The sequence below is a fragment of the Gallus gallus genome, chromosome 1 (assembly GCF_016699485.2).
Source record: "Gallus gallus isolate bGalGal1 chromosome 1, bGalGal1.mat.broiler.GRCg7b, whole genome shotgun sequence".
NCBI classification, from domain to species: Eukaryota; Metazoa; Chordata; class Aves; order Galliformes; family Phasianidae; genus Gallus; species Gallus gallus.
The window spans coordinates 8244176-8256465 of NC_052532.1; the positions used below are offsets into that span (position 1 = coordinate 8244176).

Below are 12290 nucleotides of genomic sequence, written 5' to 3' on the forward strand. Positions count from 1 at the left end.
TAATCAAAGGTGTATTTGTTTCCTTAATGTCTTATTGGACTGGGAAGATGGAGGATTTCACATTGTTCCAACAGACTGAGGGTGGCTCACAGAGAGCAGTTATAAAATCAGGTATTTTGCAGTGGTCTGAGTGGCTGCTATGTGTGTATTGAATTGTTTGATTTGAATGCAAAGGTCACCCCAGAGACGGGTAAATGTCTCCTGGATTGCTCCTTTGTTACTTTTTTAGCCTCTGTGTCTCTGTGGTGCTCCAGTTACCTCTTACAGCACTGGTGATATGGAACCAGCTTTGTTTTGGCTGGAGGTATAAAACAGTCTAGGTTAATTTTCTGACACATCTTCTTCTATCTCTTTGCCAACATAATCTAAAATGTCTTTGCTTTTTATATGCTACCAGTCTACAGAGTACACGACAGATTTAAATCATGCCAAATGGGTGAGCCAGTGATCAAAGTTTTGTTGCTGATATCTCATTGAGATACAATTAGACATTTTCATGTTTGGAAATCATCCTGTGTTTCATTAACAAGAGAAGCACTTGAGATGCTTTAATAACATGCTTATTTTTTTCAAGGAGAGGGAATTTATACTTGGCCCTGACAAAGCATTCATCATAATCACCTGTTTTGTGATGTGGATTTTGTAACACAGGTGCATTCCCATACACATATATGTGTATACATACACACTATTCATGCAGGTTTTTTACCCTTGTGTTTAAGGAAAAACTCTCAAGGAGATAATGGCACTGAAGGAGGAAGACACAAAAATGAAACCATGCTGAAAAACTTTTATCTTTTTATTATTGGTGCCTTTACATTAATACTGCCGTTTTGTGCTGAGAAAACCAGTCTGTTACATGTAAGGTAACTGTAATATACAACATAGAAATGCAGTCTAAGTTAATTACAACAAGGAACTACAAAAAATATTGTAGGAAAGAAGTCACCTAACATTGCAACTGTGCTTGCAACAAATCACTCCCTTACTTCAGGACTATGCACATTGTGAACCATGGTTATTTACATGTCCCTTATGACCATTAACAACAGAAGGGCTAAAATCAGTCTAAAAAGTTCCAGAACGTCACTATATACTGTACAATCCTCAAAAATAATTTATTACACTGTTTCTAAAAAAAGGTACTAGTTTTCTTTTGTTTTCTTTTGTTTTCTTTTGTTTTCTGGTGTTTTCCAAAGTGCACAACGTGTGCAAAATTTTGCCTAACAGTCTAAAAACTCAAGAACTGAACCGCAAGTCACAATCACAGAGATGAGGTGGTGGAGTCCAGGACTTCCCTTCCATTGCAGACCGTTGGTACGTACATACTGGCAGATGCTGAAAGAGAAAGAGGGGAAAATCAACTGATGTCATGAGGGACAGAAAGTCACAGCAACACACAGGGTTAGAATTTGGATGATCTCAACCATCTCACCCAATTTAACCAAGATGCCCTATGGAAAAGTGAGTACAGGTGACACCAGCAGTGGAGCTGGTGGAGTTCCGCTAGCACCTCTACAAGTCAATGCAGATCTGAGGCTGAAACCTCCTGGAGGAACCTGATTTCTATTTGCTGAGTGTTATGAGGGGTTGGGATGAGGAAGCTTGTCTAAGAAGTGCCTGAATAAAATGCATTATTGGGAGGATTTTGGACCACTGGGCTTCACATAATAGCATTTTGCATGGTAGTGTGAGCCGATATAGTTAGAGTGGTACAAAGATGCCTTTGTGGGGTAAAAAGTGAACCTTTGGGCTTTTCATTCATTATTGGCAGGAAATTTTAACATCTGATCCTACAAGCTTCCAAGTATTTGGAATGGCCATTCCTGAAATAAAACATACACATTTTTAAATCCAGGAGATAATCTACCTCTGCACATTAGGACTGTGTGTTAATCTGATTTTTAATTACAAAAATAAATAAATAATAATAAAAAAAAATGATGTGCATATTAGACAGAATGATGAAACATTTAAATAACTGAATTGGAAAGCAAAATTATCTGTCACCTAATCCCAGATTGTTTCCTGGCCATAATCCCCTGCATTTCTGGGAGCTCTGGATCAAAACTCAATAGGTAGGCCCAGATTCTGTTACCCTTATCTTCATTGCTTAATATTTTATTCAACAAGTTTTCATTGCTTCAGTGATACGACAATTGAATCTGAGTATCACAGCTTGTTTCTAGATGTGTTTGTGTTTTCACTGTAAGAGATATTACCGTTCTGCCAAAGCCTTGTGGTTTTTAATTTAAAAGCAAGCTAGTTTATCCATCTTTGTAAAAATTATCCACTGGGCATCAGCAATGTGTTTTCCGATACTCCGTGACATCTCTGCTTACAGCACCATAAAGCAGCTTTTTGAAAGACACATTAGGTTAATGATAACAGTGACCCAGAGAAATGTGATGCCTTCATCAAAGAAAACACACAGCAAGCAATGACTTGGTAAACCCAATCATCCACTGTAAAAAGCAATTTATGCAGCTGACAAGGGCATGCTCAGTCTTCCAAAACTGGTGCTGGCTGCAATCCCTGTTGCAAACTGGTTCTCTAAATACTCTCAGCATCATGTTCAAAATTGATCATTATTTCCTCAGATAATTACTATTTGCATTTTTTTTTTCATTGACTGAATAAATATTTCATATGGAAAATACAACTATTTTAACAAGACAAATTTAGAGGCACCCCTGGACTAACCCATTACTCCAGGCAGGGCGTAATGCTGGTAAGCAGAAGAATCAGGAGTGAACTCTTAGTCTAAGTTAGGTAGATAGAGTTTCATCTTTCACAACCTATATGTGTGCTGAAATCTGATATTTTAAGGTGGAAAGGCATCAAGTCTATGATTTTATGAAGATTATCAGGTTCTACATTCAGTTTTTAGCTGGTTATTATTCTGGTGGTACACTGATCTGAAGGTTTTATTACCATTATTAATATTACCACTTACTGTTGGTGAATAGAAAAATCGATACTCCTTAGGAGACTTGTTTTGAATCCTTGTTCTTCTGCAGTATGCCTACAGCAAAAGCATTTTGCTTCTGTGAACATCACTCACACACCCAGAACATTTTTAGCTTCAGGGATTCTTTGAAGTCCAACCCACTGAAGGTAATGAATAGCTTGAATACTGCAGGAACTGAATCAGGACGATGCCACAGTTGGAGAAGAGGAATCTGGTGGTAGGTGAGGAGTGAGTGGCTTTGCCTTTAGAGTTCCCAGGCTTCCTCCTCAGCACTTACCTCTCTTGTAGTGCCAGGAGGCAGTGTTCACACTGAGAATCCAGCTCTCAGTTCTCTCAGAACAAAAGCTCTGACTTCTCCCTACAGAGCTCAGCAATGTTCAGCACTGGCACTGGACAGCTCTGATTTTCTCTCTATGTCGTTAAGCAGTAGCCTGAAAGATTGCTGGACCTCTTAGAGACACCTCAGCTCCATTTTGCCATGCACACCTACATAGGCAGGCAGACTCAAAATTGTGTCTGCAACTTTCTCTACTCATGCTCACAGCAAGGCAGATGTGAGTTAACGATGTATAAAAGCCGTAGTTTGGAACTAGGGCTGGGCAAAAAAGTTCTGAGAGAGAAAATTTACCAGCTTGGCTGTAAACAGTTATTTCAGTTCTTTTTCTGACGCCAGTAGAGGATACCTGGAGGAGCTCACGTCTGTGTGCAGCTCTCCATGTGGACAGTTCTTGAGTGAATGACACTCTGTAAAAATAAGCTAACAGAGTGTAAAAGCTCAGCCCAAGTCACACAGGTGCTTAAATCAGCGCTGAGCAATCTAGGAAGTTTTATAAGTGCTGATCTCCTGCCTTATGGGAGCACCTCTGCCATGACCATAAAACAGACCCCAGGAAAATGGGGCAAACATCTCAATAGGTGAAGCAGCACTCTGCCATAGGTGAATTTTTATACCCAAATGAATATGTATAGATACAAGCATGTTATCTACCGAGGTATACATATATCCTGCCTCTCTTGAGCTTTGATCTGTATTCTTCTATAGTCCAAACTTCAGCTGTTCTGTGATCAAAGCTTGGTACTTTTAAATCACATTCCCTCACTCAGCAGCATTCACCTCTACTGCATTCTGCTCAGTTGGTAGCAAGATGAGGAGCTGGATTCAGTTAACTGCATTTGGTGTTCCAATTAGCTCTAACTGTGACCACACTGAGGCTTATGTGACTCACTAGCATCAGGCCCTCCCTCCATGTTATTGTGGTACACATTTAAATCTTACAATTAACCATCTCCAAGAGTGTTGTGAGATATTTTTGCTTTTCTCTCAGTGCTTGGCCAGTTTTCATGACTGACGAAAACGCCATCGACACCAAAGGAAAAGCTAGCTGACAGCTCTGGGACTGGTGAAAGGAATGTTTTAGATTTCTTTTCCCAGCACGATAGACCATGGTATGGATTACAATCAATTTGGATGTCAATCCTTTTAGAGACTTATGAATAACTAAACAGTTTAAAAAGAAGAGAATGTGTTTAAATAGTTTACAAATAAATGGAAGGGTGTGAAGGAAGGTTTCGCTGTGACAGACAATGAGTTCTCAGTGTTATTTTCCTAAAATCATCTTCATAAATAGAAACAATGCTTTTGTTCCATTGTACTGCATGGGACTTTTAGTCCCTCTTCTATGTCCTTTCTGCATCTCATTGCATCCCAAAAAGATCCCAAAGATCAGCATATTCACTTTGGTGTTAGCAGGAAAAGTAAATGACTGAGGCCACCCTTCTAAACAAAAAAGTAACAAGATGTCGTAAGGCTTGATTTTTATGCTTCCCTTACTGTCTTAAAGATATTCATAAATTTGAAGAGGTAGACTTTTAATCAAAAGGTATGCACTGAGGATGTCTTTCAGTTGCATACAGGCACACACAAACAATGTGTATATCATCCAGCCATTATAGTAAAAAAATATCCACGAATCAAAATGGTTTCTGAGTTACCTGATTTAATAGTAAGAAGGAATTTAAAAAAAAATGGCAAGACTACCTTCACAAAATTCATAGGGGACAAAATAATCATGTGATCCTCATCTCCCTTCATCTAAGTGTTCCAAAATAGCAAACAATTTTGGTTTCTGGTGTGTGTTCTGCAGCTCCTTTTCTTTCTTTTGTATTCCTCGCCTCTCTCTATCTGTATTGTGCTTTTTATTGTGCTTTTCAATTAGCTTCCAGGTTAGATGCTGTTGGCAGAGCTCCGTGAACAAGGTGCTGTGTGCTCCCATCATTGCTTAGTTAAGCTTGACAAACAAAACTCTATAGGTGACCTTTTTTTTTTTTTTTTTTTTTTTCCCTTTTAATAAAAAAAATAAATCTCTGAAGAGCTCACCCAGAAGATGAGCAGCAGCCACCTAACAAAATCACAGATGTGATTCTGCTTGGGATGAAGAGAATGACAATGCAGAGAAGGCAGAACAGGTGAGCTGTGCTTGCCACACAGCACTGCGTCCTCCCTGCTGTGGCTCTTACAAAGAGTATTGCTCACACTCTGCATACAAAAATGGTTTCTAGCATTCTCTCTGTGTATCTGCTGTAGAACTGAACTGCTTCTTTATATTGGGCATTGAGATAGAGCCGCATTTTGGCCCAGGTCCTGCCAGTGTGTCACTTTGACAGGCGTACTCCAGAGCAATCTGTTGCTGTGCTGCTGTCAGAGTGACAGCGAGTGGCAGGTCCTCCTTGCTTTGTGTGGAACAGGCTGAAGCCTGCTGCAAGCTTTCTGCTGGCTTAAATGAGCTTCAGAGCAGACTCTGAACTCATTCCCATGGGAGGAGGATGAGTTTTTTCCTCTAGTCACAAATGAAGCGATGCTTCCATATCAGCCCAGCCTACAGAAGGGCTTTTTGTTGTTGGTAAAAAAAAAAAAAAACAAAAACAGCTTTGCCTTTATTTATCCAAATCCACTGCATCCCCACACCCTTATAATAAGGCAGCAGTTTTGCTACTTACACTGGGAGTAGGTGGTCCCAGTCCCACTGACACTGAACCTGTTGAGATGGAGTCTGTGAGTGACCACGTTCTTCTGGGGCTGGAAGAGGATGATGTGCACCTTGGGCGCGAAGAGGCAGCCCAGCACCACAAAGCCGCTCAGACTCACGGAGATGCACATAGTGGTGGTCTGCACCTGGAAGAGAGGGGGTGCAAAGTGCTGTGGCTTTGGTACGGAATCTCTGAAATTCAGAATGTCAGAAGCATCATAATATAACAGTAAGAACCACAATCCTGGGCTGTGCTGATGCAGGTGGGCTTGAACATCTGTCTCATTCCTACCTTCCATATGGTAGGTGTCCATAAGACAGGTGTGTTATGCTGATGGTACTCTGTTTCTCTGTATATCATAGAACCATAGAATCATAGAATGGCTTGGGTTGGAAGGGACCTCAAAGGTAATCTAGTTCCAACCCTCTTGCCATAGGCAGGGTTGCTGACTGCTAGTTCAAGCATGAAATCAGGTTGCTCTGATCATCTTCATGGCCCTCTAGATCCTCTCCAAAAGCTACACACCTTTCCTGAGCTGGGGGCCCCAGACCGGAATGCAGTACTCCAGATGGAGCCTCATAAGGGCAGAGAAGAGAGTGACAATCCCCTCCCTCTCCCTGCTGACCGCCTCTCTTTTGATGCAGCCCAGGATACTGTTTGCCTTCTTGGCTGCAAAAGCACACTGCTGGCTCATGTTAAGTTTTTCATCTACCCTACTTCTCAGCAGGGCTGCTCTCAAGAGGTTATTCTCCCAGTCTGTACACATACCTGGAATTGTCCTGATCCACGTGCAACCTTGCACTTGGCCTCTTTAAACCTCATTGGGTTTACATTGGCTCACCTTTCAAGTTTGTCAAGGTCCCTCTGGATGGCATCCCATCCTTCAGCCATATCAACTGTGCCACTCAACTTGGTGTTGTCAAGGGATACTTGACTGAACATGGTCTCCCTCAGCTTAGCACAAGAGTGAGAATGCTCTGTTTCTCTCACCCTCATACACTTGATTCCTAAATTGGTCAGGAAGTGCTCTGTAATGCATCAACTGAGCAAAGCTGGCTACAGTGGAAACCAGGCTGCATGTCGTATGTTTTACATTACAATTAATGCCTTAAAGCTTCCATTTGAAAACAAGTTTAGCCTCCAGCTTCAACTCTAATCAGAGAACTTTAACAGTCTCTTGCAGAGGCATTGGTGTGATTTTGAGTAAACACAGCAGCTGGTGACATTTGTCAGATTGACCCTGAAAAGTGCCCTGACTTTGAAATAGAAGGACTGAGAAATGAATTGTTTGGAAGGTACAGGATTTTGGATTCATTGCCTTGGGCAATTTGTTAGTGCAGCTTTGCTGTCAATCCATCTCCCTCTTTGTTCACTCATGTAACTAGGCACCAGTTTACTGGTTCATTTTCAGTTTATATTCTTCCAGGCAGGTTCCTTAATTAAGATGTTGAATTAAACTGCCTTAAACTCTACTGCTTAATTTAAATGATCGTACATCCATGACTCGTTTTGCCTTAGATACACTCCTGCAGTCCTTGGAGATCAGCCTTCTTCCATGGAAATGCTTCTCACATCTCCTTGTCAGAAATAGTTATTGCAAAATGAGACCAGAGTAAGGAATGGACTTTGTCTCTTTACATATCCACAGAGTGCCAAGTGCTTTGTCAACTGTAAGTATAATTAAGGTGATCATGTAACTGGTAATCACTCTTTACCAAAGGTCGATGCAACAACATTTGACACGTGCCTTTGCTATGACCAGTTTAACACCCAGACTTTTCCCATGTTATCTGCATTTCTTGAGGTGATCAAGTGAAAAAAATCCCTTAAATGTGCTAGGTGTTAGAGCTGCTGTGAATTTATCTGTGCTTATTTAGTCACAACAGTGACTTTTTAGTACAACATTTTATCTTTGATTCTGAAGAACTCAGTGAAATCAGTGTAGACCTCTGTGTGAAAATTAACAGTATCAGAGATGTCTGTATTATCCAGAAGCTCTCATTTAAATTTTTGACAGTGCAACTAAGAGATACAGCTACCAAACACAGTAGTTTCTGGGCTCTGCTTCAAGATCCAGTCTATCTGAGAACTCGTTCTTGTATCGCTGGAGGACTCAAGGGGAGTCTCAGAGGAACATCAAGTTGCCTTGGTGCTGCTGGGAAAAGGATTGTTGTGGGTGACTGTGTCTTCTAGGAATCTACTTCACCAACCTGATTGCCTTCTAGGGGGAAATAACTGGCATTGTGGATGATGTGAGAGTAGCTGATATTTGACAGTCTCCCATAACTTCCTCATTGACAAGCTGATGAAGTAAGAACGAGGTAAGTGTACAATAAGGGTGAACTGAAGATTGACTGGACTACTTGTCCATATTCATTTTAGACAATCTTTCAGTTTTGTACTCCTCACTACAAGAAAGATATTGAGGTGCTGGCGTGTGACTAGAGAAGGGCAGTGAAGCAGGAGTCTTATTGGGAGCGGCTGAGGGAACTGGGACTGTTCAGTCTGGAGAAGAGGAGGCTCAGGGGAGACTCAGGGGAGAGGAGTTATTGCTCTCTACAATCATCTGAAGGGTGGTTGTGGCGAAGTGGGGATCAGCCTTCTCTCCCATGTAACTATTGATAGGATGAGAGGGAGTAGCCTCAAGTTGTGCCAGAGGAGGTTCAGGTTGGATATTAGGAAGAATTTGTTCTCAGAAAGAGTACTGAAGTCTTAAAACAGGCTTCCCAAGATGGTGGTGGAGTCACTGTCCCTGACAGTGTTCAAGAAGTAGATGTCACACTGAGTGACATGATTTAGTGGACATGGCGGTGATGGGTTGATGGCTGAACTAGATGATCCTTGTGGTATTTCCAACCTTAATGATTCTATGACTATACACAAAGGCCATAAAGATGATGAAAGATCTGGAGGAACTGTCATATGAGGAGAGTCTGAAAGAAATGCGGTTGCTCAGGGCAGAGAAGAGAAGGCCAAAATGGATCTTATCAGTGTGTGTATGTACCTCATGGTGGGAGAAAAGAAGAGGGAGCCAGACCCTTCCCACTAGAGCCCAGTGACAGGGCACTGGCAGAAAATGATACACAGGATGCTGTTTAAATGTAAGGAAACCATGAAGGTAGTCACAGTGATACAGATTCCCCAGAGAGATTGTGGAGTCTTCACCCTTGGAAATATTCAACACTCCACAGGACACAGTCTTGAGCTATCTGCTGCAAGTAACACTGTCTTAAACAAAGTTGAGTTAGACAATCCAGAGGTTCCTTCCAACACTGGGGCCTATGGAAAGATGTGGGTAGAAAAATCCTACAGCTGACTTCATGACTGAATTGCCAAGAGCTCACCTCTGAACTCTTCCCCAGTAATCCATTTGATGGTAAAATTTATTCTATTCAGGGAGAAGTGATCCTGCCAATATGAGCAAGTTTAGTAAAAAAGAAAAAAAAGAATAGCTATACAGTAAACTCTTCTCAGAGCAGAGGAGGCCTCAATTAAATATCAGGATTGTTTAGTACATAGATTTGTAAGACATAGAGTTATATGGCATCCCAGCATATTTAAATGCTGCCTGGCATTTCTCATGTAGAATTCATACAGAAAAATTTCTGCATCATGATTGGTAGGGATGAATACTATGCTCAAATACTATTTTTTTGTTTTTGAAATATGAGACCAACATCAAATCTATGTATACATTTCCAGGAGCTCTCATTTCCATTTCCCTTTCCCTTTCCCTTTCCCTTTCCCTTTCCCTTTCCCTTTCCCTTTCCCTTTCCCTTTTCCCTTTTCCCTTTCCCTTTCCCTTTCCCTTTTCCCTTTCCCTTTCCCCTTCCCTTCCCTTCCCTTCCCTTCCCTTCCCTTCCCTTCCCTTCCCTTCCCTTCCCTTCCCTTCCCTTCCCTTCCCTTCCCTTCCCTTCCCTTCCCTTCCCTTCCCTTCCCTTCCCTTCCCTTCCCTTCCCTTCCCTTCCCTTCCCTTCCCTTCCCTTCCCTTCCCTTCCCTTCCCTTCCCTTCCCTTCCCTTCCCTTCCCTTCCCTTCCCTTCCCTTCCCTTCCCTTCCCTTCCCTTCCCTTCCCTTCCCTTCCCTTCCCTTCCCTTCCCTTCCCTTCCCTTCCCTTCCCTTCCCTCCCCTCCCCTCCCCTCCCCTCCCCTCCCCTCCCCTCCCCTCCCCTTCCCTTCCCTCCCCTCCCCTCCCCTCCCCTTCCCTCCCCTCCCCTCCCCTTCCCTTCCCTTCCCTCCCCTTCCCTTCCCTTCCCTTCCCTTCCCTTCCCTTCCCTTCCCTTCCCTTCCCTTCCCTTCCCTTCCCTTCCCTTCCCTTCCCTTCCCTTCCCTTCCCTTCCCTTCCCTTCCCTTCCCTTCCCTTCCCTCCCCTCCCCTCCCCTCCCCTCCCCTCCCCTCCCCTCCTCTCCTCTCCTCTCCTCTCCTCTCCTCTCCTCTCCTCTCCTCTCCTCTCCTCTCCTCTCCTCTCCTCTCCTCTCCTCTCCTCTCCTCTCCTCTCCTCTTTTTTCCTTTTTGCCTTCCTGCCTTCCTGCCTTTCTTTTTTTCTTTCAGAAGAGTGAATCCTAGAAATGTGTCCCTAATAATAAAATCTCAAGCTGATCAACACTTATTTTTTTTCATTGCTACTTTTATATTTCTTAGATAGGTCATTAGTGATGCCACCAGTGTTGGAATACATGAGGATGGCACAAGTTGATGTCACAGGTTTTCATGTGACACTGCATGAAAATTAAACATACACTTTTCAAAAGAACACCAAAAGTGCAGACACATATGATGGGATTGTCAGCAACCTGCTAACATGTTATGAAAGTGTCAAAAAAGGTGTCAAAATCTTTTTCTGTCCACTGAATAGGACTCAAATCAGTTTATATGGAAATTTTTATTCAAATTAAATGCTCACAGGTGCTCCTGAAAATCTCCCTCAGTAGATGAGGCCTAAAATGCTACTTGAGCAATCAAGTCATGTCCCTCTTGGCCATTAGTGCCTGTGCTGCCCAGTGGTGTGACAGTATGAACAATATTACCCTCCTTTGTGTATGGCTTCCTGATTACTCTGAGTGTCAGGAGCTTTTCCCCAGTGCCAACCTTAAGCTTTTCCTTCATTAGCTTCAAGCCATTACTCGCCCTTCTAACTTCTCCTGAGACTGAATAATTCTTTCCTTTTTTTTGCCTTGAAATTATCTGTAGTCTGTGATCACGTCTCCTTGGGTTTGCACTTGTCTAGACTAAATATATTTAGCTCTTTTACTGTCACTCTGCATGTCTTACTTTTTGTTTGTTATCTATCCCTGTTTTCTTAAGGTTTTCAGTACCTTTCCTATGCTGAGAAAACTGGTCCAGGGTGGTCACACTAAAAACGTGTTAAGTGGTATTAGATGTCTAGTTTTCCATGCTATATCTTATGCATACTACAGCTGATAATACCACCCTAAGTCTCCTATCTTCTGGGCAGAAAGTTGAACTAATTCAGTACAATTTACTGTAAGGGCCAATTCCAGCAATCACTTCTCATGTCATAATAACTGTGAGATTTCCAGCTGAGTAGATCAGAATCTTTTTCTTTGATCCAGTAATACAATTTTATTTAATCTGAATCTTTGCAAAATTGTGTGACAATTAAAATAATTTCATATTTTTAAGGTTATTTACTAATGTTGACCAGTATTTTCTGCTCAGTGATGTACTTATCTTCTACAAAACGGAGAGAGAATAAATTGTTCTATATTAAAGCATAACATCTGATGGAAAGAAAAAAAGAAGAATAATTGCTTCAGTTTTTAATTTAAGGCCTACCTCCACCAAATAACTCTGTGGCTCATGCATGCTCATGATATACTGTTGTTGTTTTGTTTTTTTGCTGTTGTTAGGACTATAGCTCCACATACTGATGTACTAGTATGAGCACACCTCTGCCCTGGGGAAGATCACAGAGCAGACGCTCCTGGAAGCTATGCTAAAGCATGTGGAAGAGACAGAGGTGATATAAGACAAGCAGTGTGGCTTCAGCAAGGGCAGGTCCCACCTGAACAACCTAGTGGCCTTCTGTGATGGCAAAACTGCATTAATGGATAGGGGAAGAGCCACTAATATCATCTATCTGGACTTCAGTAAGGTCTTTTACACAGTACCCTGTAATATTTTTATCTCTAATTTGGAACAGTACGGATTTGGTGGGTGGACTGGGTGGATATGAATGGGTGGATATGTGAGTAACTGGTTGCAAGATCATATCCAGAGAGAAATTATCAATACATAAATGTCTGGATGGAGATCACTGATGGGTGGTGTCCT

The 12290-nt window shown here is 42.0% G+C and overlaps 1 protein-coding gene across 3 annotated transcripts in view; it reads right to left on the bottom strand.

Moving 5' to 3' along the window:
• Positions 1–781: 781 nt before the first annotated feature.
• The window catches only part of GRM3 (glutamate metabotropic receptor 3), a 108854-nt gene continuing 97345 nt past the window's right edge, over positions 782–12290 (bottom strand). For all 3 annotated transcript variants that reach the window (XM_004937499.5, XM_004937500.5, XM_015299810.4), the window contains 2 exons: positions 5969–6143; positions 782–1338 (listed from right to left, as the gene is read on the bottom strand). In XM_004937499.5, the coding sequence (XP_004937556.1) occupies positions 1265–1338; positions 5969–6143 (249 nt within the window). In that variant the 3' untranslated portion in view covers positions 782–1264. The remainder of the gene's footprint in view (positions 1339–5968; positions 6144–12290) is intronic.